The 19,889-nt window shown below is 37.4% G+C and overlaps 2 protein-coding genes, 1 long non-coding RNA gene and 12 other non-coding genes across 15 annotated transcripts; 7 read left to right on the forward strand and 8 right to left on the reverse strand.

The window, feature by feature from the left end:
• The first annotated feature begins 707 nt into the window (after positions 1-707).
• Trnay-gua lies at positions 708-794 on the forward strand. Its single transcript is given in 2 exon segments — positions 708-744; positions 759-794. It is a non-coding gene; the product is annotated as a tRNA-Tyr (tRNA).
• A 220-nt stretch (positions 795-1,014) lies between these two features.
• Positions 1,015-1,087, forward strand: Trnaf-aaa. Its single transcript has one exon. It is a non-coding gene; the product is annotated as a tRNA-Phe (tRNA).
• Positions 1,088-1,549: 462 nt separating this feature from the next.
• Trnae-uuc lies at positions 1,550-1,621 on the reverse strand. The gene has a single exon. It is a non-coding gene; the product is annotated as a tRNA-Glu (tRNA).
• A 144-nt stretch (positions 1,622-1,765) lies between these two features.
• Positions 1,766-1,836, reverse strand: Trnag-gcc. Its single transcript has one exon. It is a non-coding gene; the product is annotated as a tRNA-Gly (tRNA).
• Positions 1,837-2,093: 257 nt separating this feature from the next.
• On the forward strand, positions 2,094-2,166 carry Trnaa-agc. Its single transcript has one exon. It is a non-coding gene; the product is annotated as a tRNA-Ala (tRNA).
• Positions 2,167-2,754: 588 nt separating this feature from the next.
• Positions 2,755-2,827, forward strand: Trnaf-gaa. Its single transcript has one exon. It is a non-coding gene; the product is annotated as a tRNA-Phe (tRNA).
• Positions 2,828-3,290: 463 nt separating this feature from the next.
• Positions 3,291-3,362, reverse strand: Trnae-uuc. The gene has a single exon. It is a non-coding gene; the product is annotated as a tRNA-Glu (tRNA).
• Positions 3,363-3,506: 144 nt separating this feature from the next.
• On the reverse strand, positions 3,507-3,577 carry Trnag-gcc. Its single transcript has one exon. It is a non-coding gene; the product is annotated as a tRNA-Gly (tRNA).
• Positions 3,578-4,081: 504 nt separating this feature from the next.
• On the forward strand, positions 4,082-4,168 carry Trnay-gua. The gene is given in 2 exon segments: positions 4,082-4,118; positions 4,133-4,168. It is a non-coding gene; the product is annotated as a tRNA-Tyr (tRNA).
• Positions 4,169-4,384: 216 nt separating this feature from the next.
• Positions 4,385-4,457, forward strand: Trnaf-gaa. Its single transcript has one exon. It is a non-coding gene; the product is annotated as a tRNA-Phe (tRNA).
• Positions 4,458-4,920: 463 nt separating this feature from the next.
• Positions 4,921-4,992, reverse strand: Trnae-uuc. The gene has a single exon. It is a non-coding gene; the product is annotated as a tRNA-Glu (tRNA).
• Positions 4,993-5,136: 144 nt separating this feature from the next.
• On the reverse strand, positions 5,137-5,207 carry Trnag-gcc. Its single transcript has one exon. It is a non-coding gene; the product is annotated as a tRNA-Gly (tRNA).
• A 1,433-nt stretch (positions 5,208-6,640) lies between these two features.
• LOC114543963 (uncharacterized protein K02A2.6-like) lies at positions 6,641-7,711 on the forward strand. The gene has a single exon (XM_028562744.1). It carries the CDS (start codon positions 6,641-6,643, stop codon positions 7,709-7,711), a length of 1,071 nt encoding a protein of 356 aa, XP_028418545.1.
• A 384-nt stretch (positions 7,712-8,095) lies between these two features.
• LOC114543964 lies at positions 8,096-9,378 on the reverse strand. The gene has a single exon (XM_028562745.1). The coding sequence runs from the start codon at positions 9,072-9,074 to the stop codon at positions 8,244-8,246; it is 831 nt and encodes a 276-aa protein (XP_028418546.1). The 5' UTR covers positions 9,075-9,378; the 3' UTR covers positions 8,096-8,243.
• A 7,567-nt stretch (positions 9,379-16,945) lies between these two features.
• LOC114543965 lies at positions 16,946-19,574 on the reverse strand. Its single transcript, XR_003690259.1, has 3 exons — positions 19,380-19,574; positions 17,871-18,196; positions 16,946-16,981 (listed from the first exon to the last, which is right to left on the reverse strand). It is a non-coding gene; the product is annotated as an uncharacterized LOC114543965 (long non-coding RNA).
• Between the last annotated feature and the right edge of the window lie 315 nt (positions 19,575-19,889).

A 19,889-nucleotide genomic window follows, 5' to 3' on the forward strand; every position in this document is an offset into this window, starting at 1 on the left:
TTACGTACCAATGTCGTTTTATTTCAAAATTACCCGTTTCTTCTGATGATTTTGGTACGACACAGCAAGGGCGAAAAAGAAACCACAGGATGGGTGTTATTGATTAGGACAATGCATCCGAGGGGAATTTCATGCGCCATCGGGAAATCGATCCCCGGTCTCCCGCGTGGTAGTCGAGAATTCTACCACAGAACCACCGGCGTAACACCACATATTCTTGTCAATTTCGGCAATAAGCTTACTCCGGATCCGCTGTATGAAACATATTTTGAATCAACGTATTTTGTTTTACAGCAGTTCATTTTGCGATGCATGTTCAAGAAAATGTTGGCATTACACCTATAAATTAGGTACCATGCTACACGAATCAAACTTAGAAATTCAATTTTTAATTTCGTAAAGAGGGATTTATCTTTTAACAATTGCTGGAAAAGATTTAAGGAAAGGCAGCAATTGGGGGATTAGCTCAAATGTTAGAGCGCGCGCTTAGCATGCGCGAGGTAGCGGGATCGACGCCCGCATCCTCCAAAATATTGTGCTTTGGATCTCAAATCATGCTTCAAAAAACCGTGGCTTTCCGTTGAATATTTTTCGTAAAAATTTTAAAAATAATATTCATACCTAAGTTTTTAATAATATTATCAAAATTCTATTAACTATTGTATGACAAATATTGATTGATCAATAAAGAAGTTGGCCGTTATCAGCCTTCGATAGCTCAGTCGGTAGAGCGGGGGACTGTAGATAAGTAAACAAACATCCCTAGGTCACTGGTTCAAATCCGGTTCGAAGGACAGTTCCATGGAAAAGATTTTGAAAAATATTTTACTTCCCTAAGTCAAATTTATATACTGGCAGTGGAGTAGAAATTTATTAAATAATTATATGTATGCATATTTATAACAACCTGACATTTTGAAATTGCCCAGTATGCTCCGTTGTTGTGTGCAGCAAGGGAACTAGGTGGATGATCGAAAACGCCTGAAGAATATGAATACACGTTTTAAGCTGTATGCCGAAATAGCTCAGGTGGGAGAGCGTCAGACTAAAGATCTGAATGACCCTGGTTCAATCCCGGATTTCGGCAGGAATTAATTTGAAAGACATTGCCGGTTAGCTTAATTGGTATGTATGCAAAATATTGAAAATAATGCTTTCATTTTGCGGTTTTCGCAAATAGTTTGTTTGGGTATTCAAATGTAAAAAAACCAAAATAGATATGTGTCATTGTAACAATAGATTTCAATGCGTTTCGGCGGCTCTGGGGGACTAGCTCAAATGGAAGAGCGCGCGCTTTGCATGCGCGAGGTAGCGGGATCGATGCCCGCATCCTCCATATTTTTTCCCTATTCAATCAATTAAAACACATTAAATTCTCGAAAATGCGACACAACTTTATTCGTTCAAAATATCAATTTTCTTTTTAACAAGCTCGATGAATGGCGATTCTTCCTATCCTTGTCAGTGTTCGTGTCCTGGAATAATACTCATTCAAGTGTTGATTGTATTGCCGTAATCTCTTTTTGCCGGCCATAAAAAAAAAACGGGTTTCCCACGCCGGGAATCGAACCCGGGCCATGGCGGTGAAAACGCCATATCCTAGCCACTATACCACATGGTAACTTGCTATGCCTCACGTACCAATGTCATTTTATTTCAAAATTACCCGTTTCTTCTGATGATTTTGGTACGACACAGCAAGCGCGAAAAAGAAACCACAGGATGAGTGTTATTGATTAGGACAATGCATCCGAGGGAAATTTCATGCGCTAGCGGGGAATCGAACCCCGGTCTCCCACGTGGCAGGCGAGAATTCTACCACTGAACCACCAGCGGAACACCACATATTTTTGTCAATTTCGGCAATGAGCTTACTCCGGATCCACTGTATGTAATGAAAAATATTTTGAATCAACGTATTTTGTTTTACAGGAGTTCATTTTGCGATGCATGTTCAAGAAAATGTTGGCATTACACCTATAAATTAGGTGCCATGCTACACGAATCAAACTTAGAAATTCAATTTTTAATTTCGTAAAGAGGGATTTATCTTTTAACAATTGCTGGAAAAGATTTAAGGAAAGGCAGCAATTGGGGGATTAGCTCAAATGGTAGAGCGTGCGCTTAGCATGCGCGAGGTAGCGGGATCGACGCCCGCATCCTCCAAAATATTGTGCTTTGGATCTCAAATCATGTTTCAAAAAACATAGGCTTTCCGTTGAATGTTTTTCGTAAAAATTTTAAAAATAATATTCATACCTAAGTTTTTTTAAAAAAAAATAAAAATAATATTAAAAAATAAAAAATAATATTAAAATAATATTATCAAAATTCTATTAACTATTATTAATTCTATTAAAAATAATATTAAAATAATATTATCAAAATTCTATTAACTATTGTATGACAAATATTGATTGATCAATAAAAAATATGGCCGTTATCAGCCTTCGATAGGTCAGTTGGTAGAGCGGGGGACTGTAGATAAGTAAACAAACATCCCTATATAGGTCACTGGTTGAAATCCGGTTCGAAGGACAGTTCCATGGAAAAGATTTTGAAAAATATTTTACTTCCCTAAGTCAAATTTATATACTGGCAGTGGAGTAGAAATTTATTAAATATATGTATGCATATTTATAACAACCTGACATTTTGAAATTGCCCAGTATGCTCCGTTGTTGTGTGCAGCAAGGGAACTAGGTGGATGATCGAAAACGCCTGAAGAATATGAATACACGTTTTAAGCTGTATGCCAAAATAGCTCAGGTGGATGAGCGTCAGACTGAAGATCTGAAGGTCCCTGGTTCTGTCCCGGGTTTCGGCAGGAATTAATTTGAAAGACATTGCCGGTTAGCTTAATTGGTATATCTGCAAAATATTGAAAATAATGCTTTCATTTTGCAGTTTTCGCAAATAGTTTGTTTGGGTAATCAAATGTAAAAAAAACAAAATAGATATGTGTCATTCTAACAATAGATTTCAATGCGTTACGGCGGCTCTCGGGGATTAGCTCAAATGGAAGATTGCGCGCTTCGCACGCGCGAGGTAGCGGGATCGATGCCCGCATCCTCCATATTTTTTTCCCTAATCATCAATTAAAAACACATTAAATTCTCGAAAATGCGACACAACTTTATTCGTTCAAATATCAATTTTCTTTTTAACAAGCTCGATGAATGGCGATTCTTCCTAACCTTGTCAGTGTTCGTGTCCTGGAATAATACTCATTCAAGTGTTGATTGTATTGCCATAATCTCCTTTTGCCGGCAATAATTATAAAAACGGGTTTCCCATGCCGGGAATCGAACCCGGGCCATGGCGATGAAAACGACAGATCCTAGCCACTAGACCACATGGGAACTTGCTATGCCTTACGTAACAATGTCGTTTTATTTTAAAATTACCCGTTTCTTCTGAAGATTTTGGTACGACACAGCTAGCGCAAAAGAGAAACCACAGGATGGGTGTTAATGATTAGGACAATGCATCCGAGGGGAATTTCAAGCGCTAGAGGGGTATCCAACCCCGGTCTCCCGCTTGGCAGGCGAGAATTCTACCACTGAACCACCAGCGCAACGCCACATATTGTAGTCAATTTCGGCAATAACCTTACTCCGGATCTGCTGTATAAAACATATTTTGAATCAACGTATTTTGTTTTACAGGAGTTCATTTTGCGATGCATGTTCAAGAAAATGTTGGCATTACACCTATAAATTAGGTGCCATTCTACACGATTTAAACTTAGAAATTCAATTTTTAATTTCGTAAAGAGGGATTTATCTTTTAACAATTGCTGGAATGGATTTAAGGAAAGGCAGCAATTGGGGGATCAGCTCAAATGGTAGAGCGCGCGCTTAGCATACGCGAGGTAGCGGGATCGACGCCCGATTCCTCTAAAATATTGTGCTTTGGATCTCAAATCATGCTTCAAAAAACCGTGGCTTTCCGTTGAATGTTTTTCGTAAAAATTTTTAAAATAATATTCATACCTAACTTTTTAATAATATTATCAAAATTCTATTAACTATTGTATGACAAATATTGATTGATCAATAAAGAAGCTGGCCGTTATCAGCCTTCGATAGCTCAGTTGGTATAGCGGGGGACTGTAGATATGTAAACAAACATCCCTAAGTCACTGGTTCAAATCCGGTTCAAAGGACAGTTCCATGGAAAAGATTTTTAAAAATATTTTACTTCCCTAAGTCAAATTTATATACTGGCAGTGGAGTAGAAATTTATTAAATATATGTATGCATATTTATAACAACCTGACATTTTGAAATTGCCCTGAATGCTCCGTTGTTGTGTGCAGCAAGGGAACTAGGTGGATGATCGAAAACGCCTGAAGAATATGAATACACGTTTTAAGCTGTATGCCGAAATAGCTCAGGTGGGAGAGCGTCAGACTGAAGATCTGAAGGTCCCTGGTTCAATCCCGGGTTTCGGCAGGAAATAATTTGAAAGACATTGCCGGTTAGCTTAATTGGTATGTCTGCAAAATATTGAAAATAATGCTTTAATTTCGCAGTTTTCGCAAATAGTTTGTTTGGGTAATCAAATGTAAAAAAAACAAAATAGATATGTGTCATCGTAACAATAGATTTCCATGCGTTACGGCGGCTCTGGGGGATTAGCTCAAATGGAAGAGCGCGCGCTTTGCATGCGCGAGGTATTGGGATCGATGCCCGCATCCTCCATATTTTTTTCCCTATTCATCAATTAAAAACACATTAAATTCTCGAAAATGCGACACAACTTTATTCGTTCAAAATATCAATTTTCTTTTTAACAAGCTCGATTAATGGCGATTCTTCCTATCCTTGTCAGTGTTCGGGTCCTGGAATAATACTCATTCAAGTGTTAATTTTATTGCCGTAATCTCTTTTTGCCGGCCATAATAAAAAAACGGGTTTCCCACGCCGGGAATCGAACCCGGGCCATGGTGGTGAAAACGCCATATCCTAGCCACTAGACCACATGGGAACTTGCTATGCCTTACGTACCAATGTCGTTTTATTTCAAAATTACCCGTTTCTTCTGATGATTTTGGTACGACACATCAAGCGCAAAAGAGAAACCACAGGATGGGTGTTATTGATTAGGACAATGCATCCGAGGGGAATTTCATGCGCTAGCGGGGAATCGAACCCCGGTCTCCCGCGTGGCAGGCGAGAATTCTACCACTGAACCACCAGCGCAACGCCACATATTGTAGTCAATTTTGGCAATAACCTTACTCCAGATCCGCTGTATGAAACATATTTTGAATCAACGTATTTTGTTTTAAAGGAGTTCATTTTGCGTTATGCATGTTCAAGAAAATGTTGGCATTACACCTATAAATTAGGTGCCATGCTACACGATTTAAACTTAGAAATTCAATTTTTAATTTCGTAAAGAGGGATTTATCTTTTAACAATTGCTGGAATGGATTTAAGGAAAGGTCGGGTACGACACCCTATTCCAACAGTTGAGGACATCAACTTTGAGTTAAATGGAGCAACGTGTTTTTCCAAATTAGACCTTACACAGGCGTATCATCAGCTAGAACTACACGAGGACAGTCGTTACATTACTACATTCAGCAGGGGTGGATCCAGCACTAGTGCATAAATTTGCATTACAAAACAAAGTGGTTATTTGTGCAAATTAGTGCACTAGTGCTGGATCCACCCCTGACATTCAGTACACACATCGGTCTTTTCGATACAAAAGGCTGAACTATGGAACCAATGCAGCTGCTGAGATTTTCCAGTACACTTTACAAACCCAATTGCAAAGATTAGTCGGAGTAAAGAATATAGCTGATGACATTTTAGTATATGGCAAAACACAGAAAGAACATAACACAAACTTGAATAAATGTCTAAAACGAATCTCCGACAAAGGACTACGCTTGAATCAAGCTAAGTGTAGCTTCTTGAATGACAAACTGGAGTTTTTCGGACAAGTATTTTCCAAAGACGGCAGCAAACCTGACCCCAAACGTGTAGAAGCTTTAAAGAACGCGCCGGTACCCAAAACCATTTCTGAAGTAAGAAGTCTCCTCGGCATCGCAAACTACAGTGCCAAGTATATTCCGAAATTTGCAACCATTACAGCTCCATTGCGCCAATTAACGAAGAAAAATACACCTTTCGTGTGGACCGACATTCATCAGAACGCATACAACACGTTAACTTCCACCTTAGCTTCAGCATCGTGCATGGCATATTTTGACAAAAATAAAGAGACACTGGTAACGGTTGATGCGAGTCCAGTCGGCATATCAGCAATCCTTTCGCAGAGAAACAAAGGAAAAGACGACGAGAAAGTAGTGGCATATGCGAGTAGAGCATTAACAGAAGTCGAACAAAGATACCCCCAAACCGAGAGAGAGGCGCTGGCTATTATTTGGGGAGTGGAACATTTTCATCTATACCTGTACGGAAACGAATTCGTTCTAATCACAGACCATAAACCACTAGAAGTAATCTATGGCAACAGAAACTCCAAAACATCAGCAAGAATAGAACGTTTGGTGTTACGCTTACAACCTTATGCTTTTCAAGTAAGATACAAGCCAGGAGCTAACAATCCGGCTGATTATCTATCGCGCCACCCAACAGGAAAAAGCTACAAACAGCAGAAAATGACTGAGGAGCACATAACCTTTATTGCTCGCTCCAGTGTTCCGAAAGCACTGACGATAGAGGAAATCGAAGAAGCAACGAACAAGGACAAAACTTTACGAGGAGTTCGGGCAGCTATAAAGCTCAACAAGTGGCACTACGAGGTAGTCAAGCCTTATAAACAAGTAAAAGACGAACTTACTGTTACAACAAAGGGCGTGGTTCTTCGTAGTTCTCGTATAGTGATACCAGAATCGCTACAGCAACGTGCGATTGACATTGCGCACGAAACTCATCTTGGCATTACCAAAACGAACTCATTAATCCGAGAAAAGATTTGGTTTCCGAATATTGATAAAATGGTGCAAGCAACAATCGAGAAGTGCATTCCTTGTCAGGCAGTGGGTAAAGCACCACCACAAGAGCCAATATCAAAAACAACAATGCCAAAGGTACCATGGGAAACGATACATTTGGATTTCTACGGACCACTTCCTTCGGGAGAATACCTTCTGGTCGCAATTGATCGCTATTCCAGATATCCCGAAGTGGAAGTAGTACGCTCGACAAAAGCTTCCGCGGTCATACCCAAATTAGATCAAATGTTCGCCCGTCATGGCATCCCAACAACTATCAAGACAGACAGTGAACAACCTTTCAATAGTGCAGAATATAATCGCTATTTGACAGCTCTTGGATTTAAAGGTATTCATTCAACACCTAAATGGCCCCAGGGCAATGCAGAAGCGGAAAGATTCATGCAGCCCCTTGGAAAAACGCTACGAACCACTCACATTGAAAGAAGACTCTGGCAGCAAGAGCTACATCGTTTCTTGTTACAGTACAGGACAACACCACACTCTTCCACGAAAGTTCCACCAGCGGAATTACTATTTACCCGTGCAGTGAAAGGAAAGCTTCCAGAATTGAAAAAGCGGAACTTTGTTAACAAACACAATATTGCTAAAAAGAATGAAATGGAAAGACAGCGATACAACAAAGAATATGCGAATGAAAAAAGAAACGTAAAAGAAAGTGAAATTAAGATAGGAGACTATGTCTTAGTTCGTCAGGACAAGCAGAACAATTAACACATGCTGGAAAAGATTTAAGGAAAGGCAGCAATTTGGGGATCAGCTCAAATGGTAGAGCGCGCGCTTAGCATGCGCGAGGTAGCGGGATCGACGCCCGCATCCTCCAAAATATTGTGCTTTGGATCTCAAATCATGCTTCAAAAAACCGTGGCTTTCCGTTGAATGTTTTTCGTAAAAATTTTTAAAATAATATTCATACCTAAGTTTTTAATAATATTATCAAAATTCTATTAACTATTGTATGACAAATATTGATTGATCAATAAAGAAGCTGGCCGTTATCAGCCTTCGATAGCTCAGTTGGTAGAGCGGGGGACTGTAGATAAGTAAACAAACATCAATCAATCAATCAATCAATGAATCAAAACTTTATTTAAGCACGGTAAAATCTACAGTATAAAAAGTGGGCTATAATTATATACATTCATTAGATATTTAGGGACAAAATTACTAAATACAACACAATACAATACAATTTAAAATACAGATATATAAACTGATTTACAAGATTGCCGTGCGAGAGTCTGTTTTATAGGGAAAAAATGTTGTCAATCTCCCTTTTAAATTGGTTAAGAGAGCATAATGCTCGTACATTTTGAGGTAACTCATTCCACAACACCGCGATACTATAACTAAAACTTCGTTTAGCATAATTTGTTCGCGGTTTTGGTACAAATAAAGCATTTTCAGAGTTTCTCAAATTGTATCCTGTGCTGTGGAATTCAAATAAATTACGGAGATAATTCGGTGTTAAATCGTTAAGAATTTTGAACATTATTACAGCCTTGTGTTTTTTCCGGCGTGTCGAAAGATTGTCCCAACCTAGTTTAGTGAAAAGGTCGCTGGAACTTGCATCGTATCCAGATTTGGTAATTACCCTCGCTGCTCTATTTTGCAGTTTTTGCAATTTATCATTTAACGTGATATTTAAACCATCCCAAACTGAACTACAATAATCAAAATACGGTTGAATCAAAGCTCCGTAAATTTTGAGGGCAGTGCTTGTATCTATGAACTGGCGTATCCTTTTAAGAGCACCAATTGCCGACGCAACCTTTTTGGAAATGCCTTCAACGTGTCGCGCCCATACTAGGTGCTCATCAATTTGTAATCCTAATGATTTCGTAGCTTTAACTGTCTTGATTATCTTCCCGTCAATTTCAATGTTTATTTGTTCATTATTGTGTATCATTAACCGTTGACGAGATCCAATTATCATAAATTCCGTTTTAGCGACATTTAGACTCAGTTTGTTAGCTATGAGCCATTGATTAAGATTTTTCAATTCAGAGTTAATTATTGATTCAAGCTCTGTTACAGATTTTGCCGCAATACTTATATTGGTATCATCAGCAAACATTCTCGGAGAGGCTCTTTCCAGACAATTAGGCAAATCGTTAATGTAAATTAAAAACAATAGTGGCCCCAAGTTGCTACCTTGAGGCACACCACAACTTATTTTAACAGCCTCAGATAATTCACCATTTACGCAACATCTTTGGCCACGGTTGCTTAGATATGATTCAAAGAGTGTGATGCCGCTTTGGTCAACACCATATATTCTTAACTTCCGTAAGAGAATGGTGTGATCAATGGTATCAAATGCTTTTTTGAGGTCGATAAAGACCACTCCATTGAGTAGGCCATTATCTATGTTGATTGACCATTTGTCCGTTGCTTCTAAAAGGCAGTTAATGTACTGTGCAATGATCGAAAACCGGATTGATTTTGGATATCAAATTATTAGCATTTAAATACTCATATAGCTGATCAAAAATCAGTTTTTCAAAAATCTTAGCAACACATGAAATTACGGATATTGGTCGATAGTTGTCCATATCATCTTTTCTACCTTTCTTAAAAATCGGCGTAACTCTTGCTAACTTCCATTCCGTTGGGAATATGCCAGTAGTTATAATCTTATCAAATATTAGAGTTAATGATGGGGCAACGATTTCAGCTGCAAGTTTTAAAAGTTTGCAGGGTATTTTATACAGACCTGATGCTTTCTTTTCGTTAATCGTTCTTAATTTACTACAAACTGTATTTATTGTGGGGGGTGTCAATGAGAATGTGGTTTCAGTTGGCTCAATATAAACCTCCGGTTCCACAGCAGATGGTGGTATATCAGATGCTAAATTCTCACCTACTTTTGCAAAGTGAGAATTAAACATTTCGGCTATGTCTTTAGGCGCGTTTATTGTTTCTTCGCCAATTCTAATATTAGATATGGTCTTATGACTAGAATTATTACGAGAGCTTAATTCATTAATAAGTTTCCAAGTTGACTTTGGATTGTTCTGGTTGGTCTCAAGGTTATCAGTAAAGTATTGACTTTTCACTTTTTTAATTTCATTATTCGTAGAGTTCCTTAATGATTTATATTGTTGCCAAATCAATGTGTCTCCAGTCATTTTTGCTTTCTTTTTCAAAAAATCTCTCTGGCACATTTTTTGTTTTAATTGATTAGTTATCCAAGGGGATTTCTTTTTCCCAATTCTTTTTAATCTGAGTGGAGCATGTTTATCAATGCAATTAAGTAACATCCCTTTCCATCTTACCCACATTTCATTAGGTTCATTGCACAAATTTAATTCTAACCATTGCTGTTGTTTTAAATCTCCTATAAAGTTTCCTCTATGAAAATTTTTCATACTCCTTATTTCAACTAATCGCGCTTCCGCTTTCTTATAATGAACCTTATGTGTCATATAAACTAAAACATGATCACTTATGGAAAGATCAATTATACCTGAGTTTATGATCTTTGTTGGGGCATTGTAAACGCAAAGATCAATTAGCGTTGAGGAATATGGTGTAGTTCTAGTGGGTTCTTTAATTAGTTGTGTGAGGCCAAAAATTTCAAATATATCATTTAATTTATTAGCATTGGCTGATGTTGCTCCCGGCATAAGGTCCGCATTTATGTCACCTAATAGAAAGTAGTCATGATTCGTCAAATCTACCTTCTGTATTATTTTCTCAAAATAATCAAAGTAATACGTTGGCAGATCTGGAGGTCGATACCAAGTGCTAATTAAAAGAGATTTAGACCGAGGCTTAGTTATTTCAACTGTTAAATATTCTAAATCGTCAGAGCTTAAATCATCGCAAATTTTGTAATTAAGGTTGCATCTTACATAGAAACAAACACCACCCCCATGTCTCCCATTTGTTCTCCTATCTTTCCTTACTATTTCATAGCCGGGTATATGGACTTCGTTATCTCCAATTAAAGAATCAAGCTTTGTTTCGTTAATTGAGATAACATCAATATCAGATTCTTTCATAAATATTCGAAATTCATCAATATGCGCAAAAAGGCTATTAATATTTAGTGAGGCCATTACTAGACCTTTGCCAAATGGTTTATAATTAATATTAGTACACTTACGATTTACACTCGGTAGCACCGATTCAGACTCTCGCACAGCAGATTGGTCGTCCATACTACCTATTATTGACGTGTTCGCCAGATCATTGTTATTTGTGGCATAAGTACTCTTTTCCGCGTCATATAACGATTTGTCTAACGATGAATTCTTTTCCTTGGCGTCTGTGGTATGATCATCCTCAGAAGCTCCCCCAGATGATGAAGTTCCTTTGGAAAATCCTCAACAGTTGGATGTGAAAGTCGCCGAAGAAATTTGATAAAATGGACAGCCAGGAGCGCTGATCCCTTTGTATTAAGGTGTAACTTAGAGCCATTGAGGCAGGATTCGTCTATGTTCTTATTTGCGATGAATGTATATTCTTTTTTCTTGCATAGATTGTATAGTAATTTATTGGTTTCATGAATCTTTGTTGCTACGTCAATATCTCCTCTCGATATTAGGCCAGATATTGCGATTCTGGCATCTTTAAACTTGTTTTGTACTGTGGAGCTTAGATGCTTAATATTGTCGCAGCATTCTTTACTCGAGTTCTGTATTAAGTTATTCGTTCCAGCGTGTATGATAACATCTGTGGGAGGGGAAAGCACATGAGCTTTTTGGAATTCATTTGCTATTTCCTCAGCTCTTTTCCCAGGGTATATTAACTTTCGAACTGAGCTTTTTGATATCTTGTGAGGATTAATATCCTTGATCATTGAATCTCCAATTAGTAGGATGTTTCGCTTGGATTTTGTGCCTTTATGAGTTGTGTTAGTGTTCTCATTCCGATGACCAGTCTCCAAGGTTTTGTCTAAAGATACTTTGCTCACAGAATCATTGGCATCGTCTTCTTGATCACTGATGCTGAGGACTTCGTACCGATTCTTTGACTCAAAAACGCTTTCAGATGTATCTTTACTAGAGCTCTTTACTTTGGTATAATCCCGTTTCTGTGTTTTGCTTCCATCATTGAGGTCTTCTTGTAGGGATCTTGCAGCTGCTCTTAAACTATCGTTCTCAGTTTCCAGTTCTTTAATTCTCTCCCTCTCCGCCGGTAGAACTTTTTCACGTTGGACCAGCTTCAGTGAGGTCATCAGACTCGATTTCTCTTCCTGGAGGTCCAGTACTTTAGCTCTAGCTTCGGACAGAGATTGGAACAAGTTCCTATTTTTCTCTTTTAGCTCGTTATTTTCCCGGTTAAGTTGCAGTTTTTCCTTCCTTAACTCGTTAACAACGTCCTCTAAGACCAGGATAGCATATGCTTTGTTCTCTTTAGTTTCTTTAATTGTTGAAATTTCATCAGCAAGAGCCTCTAGTTTTTGAGTAACACTCTGGGTATATTTCTCTAGCTTAGATGCAATTTCGTAAACTTCTTTTGGGTTTTTGTTGAAGTTTGTACTATTTAAATTACTTGTGTAGTTTTGATCATTTAGCTGTATCTTATCAGTGTTCAGGTTACAATCTTGTGAGTTTGTATGCAAATTACTGTCTGTTGACTCCGAGATGAAATGCAAATTCCCGATCTTTGAGCTTTGATGTTTTGCAATGGCTTCGCCGCCTGTTTGTGATTCGAGTAATTCGCTATCGCTTTCCACAGTCTCTCTCGTTTCGGTCAAGGGTTCACCGTCCGCTATGTGTTCAGATGCTGCCTTATTAGTTAGATATATGTCTTTGACTAGGTCTTTGATTTTCAGAGAGGCTTCGCCTTCGAATGACAATACTAACGATTTCTTCGAGTATTTTATTGTTATTTCATGGCTGCTAAAGAGCTTAGTTGATCCACCAGGTGATGTCCAGTTGCCTCCTAAACCCAAGCGCAGCTCGGTAAAAGCTTTCAGATCTTCGAAGGAGCCATTCCATTTGATTTTTGATCCCTCGACTACGAGTTGATTGTTGATAGTCGGTTGAGTCGAAGATTCGCTTTGATTTATACTCGCCATGGTGTAGGCAAATTAAAACCGTAATATGTACTAAGCCAATTGTAGTTAGAAATTTTTTAACAGCAGCAATTACTTGGCGAATTCACAATATTTTTAGCGGAGCTCAAAGTACACGTCTGCACACGACCACGAGGTCCTCGAACGTAAATGTTCGATCGCGAAATTCAGAAGCACACCGTACTTTAAAAAGTATAGAAGTTCAATTGTTCAAAAAAGTAAATAAACTGCATGATACATTCGCTTTGTCTTACACTTTGCCTTTGGAATTCGCGCTTATGTATTATATCTTCAATCCTGTGCAAACTACGACGTGTTAACACGCCCATGAACGACCACATCATCTTGTTAAACGGCGAAATAGAAACGATATTATTAAAATAGGACCAGAACCTACATGTATTAAATATATTCTTACCCCAATTCAATCTAAACTTAATGGAACAGCATCAAAAGAAGGGTTATTTGTTCCTCTTGGAGGAATTGCCGTATCATGCGACCAAAATCGAATCGCGCATCGGAAAATTAGCCAAAGCTGTGCACCACAACTCTTGGGAGATAAGACTGGGACGTATATAAATACAGTCACATACACGTTTTAAATACTAGTACATTTCGCGCCATTTCAGACTTGCGACGACGAAAAATAAAAAAAAAAACAAAAAAAAACAAAGTCGGGGCGAATTTTCAACTCCGTCGCTGCCGCCGGAGTAATGAGCTCCCTGGAAATGGACAGACATCTCCCAAAGCAGAAAGAAGATCGAGATTTATGTCGACAATACATAACTCGGCCGGGGACTGGGCATGAAAAAGTAAGAACGTCATGTAACGTCAAGAATAGTGTGCTGCCTCGCAGAGGCTCGGTAGCAATAACATGTATCATTACAACGTGTGTAAGGATTTTTTCCATGTTTGGATCAGGTCATCAAAAAATGGAACTTGGAACACTGCCTTGTTGTTGAAATACTTCCCAAACACTTAGGAATGTTGTTTGAGTTAAAAACAGCTCGCAGAGTCATTTTAAAATTACTTCGATTCGCGTGAACTATTCAGCATGAACTATTATAATTATTGTCTAGCTGGGGTTGTTGAGCACAAATTTATTCACCGCTGGTTTTTTGTTCAGAGTGCACTCCTTAGAGTGCACTGTTTAGAGTGCACAAAAAATCAGGTTGATGCAATGTTGATATGAACAGGATAGAACAATGCTATGTTGTCCACATTGTTTAGAGTTGTTATCAACACCGAACAATATTGTTATTTCTCGTTTGCACCCGGCTCAAATTAATAAATATAATATTCCCCGAGCATACGAGGATATTTACACCCACAATTATTGCTCAAGACAAAAATTTGTATTTTCAAACGCAGTAGCGTAGCCAGCCTGTCGATTTGTCCCGCTATGCTAATATTTTGGTGTTCACTGACTGTAAAAACAATAGATTTCTAAAGACATGAATAATTATAACTCGAGATTTACATAGCGAGAGAAAATCGTCAAGCTGGCTACGCCATTGTTCAAACGTCAATGCATAACAATTATTTCGCAAAATGTTGATGAAATTTTGATAAAACTTGTATTTTCATAAAAATGGAATAGAATTAGTATACTAACTCTCTTGACAAAGGCCCTCAGGTCGAAACGTCCAGAAGCGTTTTGCCTATTTTAGGCAGTTGTTATTAAAGTGCCTATATCACTCGTGGAATCTTGATGCATTTGAAAAGAACGTAAAAAGTTAGTTAATATATTAAAAAATGTTTTTTGATTTAGTGCAATAATTTCGCAGATACAAGCCTCTAAACTACCTGCGGTTCCTGAGTCCCAACCTCCTGGGTTTAAACACGGCTATTCAATTTGAAATTGCCCATTGTTTACAGGAGCCTGGGACTCAGGAACTGCAGGTAGTTTAAAGGCTAGTATCTTCAAAATTATTGCACTAAACCAAAAAACGTTTTTAATATATTAACTAACTTTTTACATTCTTTTCAAACGCATAAAGATTCCACGAGTGATATAGGCACTTTAACATATTAAAAAAGTTTTTTGATTTAGTGCGAAAATTTTGAAGATACTAGTCTTTAAACTACCTGATGATCCTGAGTCCCAGGCTTCTGTAAACAATGGACAGTTTCAAATTGAATAGCCGTGTTTAAACCCAGGAGGTCGGGACTCAGGAACCGCATGTAGTTTAGAGGCTTGTATCTTCGAAATTATTGCATAAATCAAACGTTTTTTAATATATTAACTAACTTTTTACGTTCTTTTCAAATGCATTTAAGATTACACGAGTGATATAGGCACTTTAAGGAACGGAGGAAGCATTAGTCAACACGAATTATCCTAATAGTTTGAATGTGTAGTTCGTTCGACGAATCGCGCATCTGTTAGTATAAATACGGGGTTTGGACAAGGAGAAATAAAAAATTGTGAATAAAATGAAGCATAAGTGTAACGAGTAGCATATGGAAGTCAGGGCCGAAACTAGAACGATAATTGGGGGGGTTTATTCATATATTCAGCTCTTCCCGACGGATTTCCATTGTGAGCTATTGCACTTACAAAAGAAATCCGTAGGGCAGAACTGAATATATGAATAAACACCCCCCCCAATTATCGTTCTAGTTTCGGCCCTGATGGAAGTGATAATATGCCAGACTACCAGTGATCACTGCGATTTGGATGCTGGTAATAATATGATGAAAGTGGGATTGATGATTACGATAGAAGTTGATGGATATAGTGCAAAGAGATAGATTGCTGGGAACGATTGAAGATGATGATCTTGCATGTGCATTGATGGATAACAATTGATAATGTTGGAAAGCGATGTTGAGTACTATGCACAATATTGGTGCATACTGGTCACGAGATCATTTTATTTCATACCTGTATCAGCAGTGTGACCTCAACTGGATCCAGCGTTCCTGGATTATCTCAATCTTCTTTTTTTTTGACAAGAGTTGTTGTTTTTATCATTGACCCAATGAAAACAATTACCTGTGGTTAAATCACAGTTATCTACAGATACATCATCAGTTGAGCTAGCGTTTGCTATGATAGTTGCTTATCAAAGCCTTGCGAGTAAACTTTCTTTATGCCAAAACATGATAATTAAAACACAACATACGCTCTCCAAAATCAAGGTACAACATGTTGGCATGCAGGGATCAGATGTACTATGAGCAAATTTATGCCGGCATTTTTGTGGGAATTTGACTCGCGCAGCAAGTTTTTCACTCTTCAGATAGTTTTGACTGTCTCTTGACCCTTGAGGTCATTAACTCCACCAAGAGTTCACGTTTTCGCTGGGCTCAAATGAATGAACGAACGAACGAAGTGAATATATCTACAAGTTACACAATGTTCCGATATGGCAATTTTTCATCCCTTCCCACGCGCTTCCATTATTCGCAGGGGACGAATTGTACATTTGGAAATATATTCATGACAGTGAGATATCTGGATTCGAGAGGTGCATGTATAAAGACACTTTTATACTTGCAAATATTGCTGCTACTTTTTTTTTTCATTGTTGTGAACCTTTAGATCAGTTAGAGATGTTAAGATAAGAGCAACGATGAATCAAAACATTAAAACTATTAGCTTCGTTCACATTACTTAAGATGAAAATGGCGGGGGGAATGGCGCTTATATGCGGACTTTCAAATAGGTGTGTGAAAATTATGCAAATAAGTAAGTTAATTTTAATTAGATACGGTAAGAACTTCAGTGCTGATAAATTATTTAAAGATTATAAATTAACTAGCACTAATAGTTTACAAGTTTGCCGTATAGGAGTAATCTATATAAATTATTATTATTATATAATGATTATTATATCTCTCTTATTTCAAAATGTGTAGGATCAATATTTTTTCAGCTGAATGTCATGTTAATAATAAACAGAAGCGAAAATTAAGCACAATTCCACAAGTAACATTCACGTTTCCTTTCACTAAAAAATAGAATAATTTTTTTTTAGTTCAAATATTATATTATTAATATTTTATTACCAATTGCTCGCCGAAGGCGAAATTAATATCACTGAATAAAAGCCGAGACAAAAAGATAGAATCGCGGTGAATAGCTAAAAGAATATTCAAGCCTTGAATTAAGAACTGATTAGTGGTATCTTTGGAGACGTGGCTTTAATCGATATTAGCATACGAAGTTGAGGTCTTATTTAGCGACACTCACCGAGCCTGAGACCAAAAACTTTTTAAAAAAACGAATCTGTTGTAGAGACGAAAATGTTTTACAATCATAGAAGTCTGTTTTACAGAATTATTTATCTCAAAAGTTTTACAACGATTCAAATAAAACCATTTTTTCGCAAAATATGTTAAGCAATGGTCTACAACATTATTTTTATGAACGCGAGAATTTTTTAGCAATTTTGTCGAAATAGTCTAGTAATCATTACAGCTATTTGTAGGTTATCACGCATATTTGGGCTGTCTATGGTTTGTTCTTTAATCCGGAGTTTAGAAAATCAGTGACCAAATTTAACTGCTTTCTTTATACTGATACCAGATATACCAACGTAGATCCTAAAGGATCTACAGATGGTGCTTTCTTAGAGCCCTTATTATACCCCATTGTTCCAATAGATGCACCATTGCAGGATACGGTCATAGCATACGCGGGAGGTAAGTCATAATTGTTGATTAAAGCTGGATATATTTTTCTATATATTCGTCTTGCTCCCAATGGGAAAGTGCTGTATTTTTTAAACCCGGTTTAAATAATGGAGTGAATTCTAATTGATTTTAAAGCGAAGCTGCATGTTAATACATATCTGACGAAATAATTTTCTTCATTGCTAACCTGTACAGATTAAATACCTTGATAAAATGGATCTCCAGGGTTGTTCAACAGGAACCCTCGCTTGACATTGGATTGTCATATGCTTTGCATTTCAGATCGCTTTTGAGGACGACCCTTTTAGATTCTCCAGTAATAAGTGCTGTGAAAATAACTCTATCCTCAAAGGTTATCACTACGCAACCAGGCAGACACTGTTTGTACGCCAAATATTTCGAGGAGTACATGACAAGATTATGGTTTGGATGAAGTTTATATCTTGTTTGCGACTTGTTGCAAAAATTACGTTCACTTTGCAAATTATTTGGATTTTGGCGATAATTTTTCATGAAATAACTCTCTGACACTAAAAAAAGAGATGTAATACGCGATCAAGACTGGAAATTTAGTTTTGGGAAATGATATAATGCGCATGCTGGTAATCGTGTACACGTAGAAGACTTATCTTTGCTGGTTATAACAACCCAGCGCTTAAACCCTAAGGTTCGAAAGGGTTTATCTATACCAAGTTTTTAATTGCAGAATGCGGAATGTCAGTTTTCAAAACATAGACAACGACGTTTAAAGCAAACATAGGACTACTATAATACCTCGATTAATACTATACACTACTATAATACCTCAATTAATAATATACTACTCCTTTAATACCTCGATATATATAAGGTATCCGACGTAGGTTCATTATCGAATACCTCGATAATGTACCTAAATATTACTATTTTGTTGCACTTTACTCGATGTAGGTAAATTCTGAAGGTTCTTAAAGGGTCTTGATTTAGGGTAGAATCATACACAACTCATTCAAGCCGGCGGGAACAGTTGAGAATTAGAACAGTTGTAAATTAATCAACTATCGGTCCTCCGGCAGGTATCGAACCTACGCTTATTCGATGCCGGTGCTGTGCAATTCAAACTCCAAAAGCTTCAAATTAGGGCAGCGAGAGTTATAACTGGAGATAATTGGGAAATAAATTTGAAAGATGTTTTGAAGTGTGAACAAATTGAATTGCAACCGTTGGATTATTTAAGACGGATTGATTCGCCCTTGTTTTAGTGTTTTTATGCGCAAAATATTAAGAAACGAGGTTTCAATCTCAGACCAGCTTCACACTACTATAAATGAACAACATAGGCCTAACTACGTAGTAATTTACAAAGTTAAAACTGGCAAAACTAAAAACAAACGCAATGAAGCAAAGTTTTAGCTACCATGGTGCTGAATAATGTACTTGGAATAATTTCCTTCTGTTACTATTTAGTAATGTCTTGTGCATGTACAATTATTATATAAATATTAGTTGTTGTAACGTGAATATATATTAAATCTCACACCGCCGATATGAAAAGCCACCAATTCTCTTTCTTAAATTATAGTGGATAAGCTACCGTGTATAACTATTTTTAAATAATAAAATATACAAATGAATTTAAATAAATAAAAAGTATTATTAATGTACATTCGTTTACTATCCCGCGCGTCAGTACCGAAATTGTATGATACAACGACCTATATTCTACATACTCACCAAGGTTGTTGGATGAGGTGTTATAAAGGTTCCTCTCATCGAGTCTGCCGCATTTACAAGATGTGTGATTCAATACCATATATTTATAAAACTTCCTTTTGCGGCTAGAATCTCGTTTGTTATTGGTAAGATCTGGAACAACTATTTCGATTTCTGTCATCGTTTTTTGCACTGGATAGCAGGACGAATTATAATTTAGTGCGAGAATGGAATCAGTTTCAACGCAACGGTAAACTTCAATGAAATGTGACCTTCCACGGGAAAACGTACGTTAACGATATTTCGTTGAAACGGCTAAACGAACGGATAACGAACGGGTAGTGAACGATCTGTCATAACGTTTCAACGAACCCAAAAAACGTTTTGACGAATTCAGCTAAAAATGTGAACGTTTAAAGTCGAAAATACGAACGGATAAATAAACGTTCAATCTGAAGCCGTTTGAACGATTTATGTTTATGAACGGTTTTAACGAATTAGTCTGAACGCCTGTTGCGCGTATGATTGACG

This window comes from Dendronephthya gigantea, unplaced genomic scaffold (assembly GCF_004324835.1).
Source record: "Dendronephthya gigantea isolate DGI-Jeju-01 unplaced genomic scaffold, DenGig_1.0 000604F, whole genome shotgun sequence".
NCBI lineage: Eukaryota > Metazoa > Cnidaria > Anthozoa > Malacalcyonacea > Nephtheidae > Dendronephthya > Dendronephthya gigantea.

What these genes read in the sequence shown, in the direction of transcription:
- LOC114543964 (XM_028562745.1), bottom strand. Translation starts at nt 9,074, where the DNA reads ATGTTTGCTGATGATACCAATATAAGTATTGCGGCAAAATCTGTAACA.
- LOC114543963 (XM_028562744.1), top strand. Translation starts at nt 6,641, where the DNA reads ATGACTGAGGAGCACATAACCTTTATTGCTCGCTCCAGTGTTCCGAAA.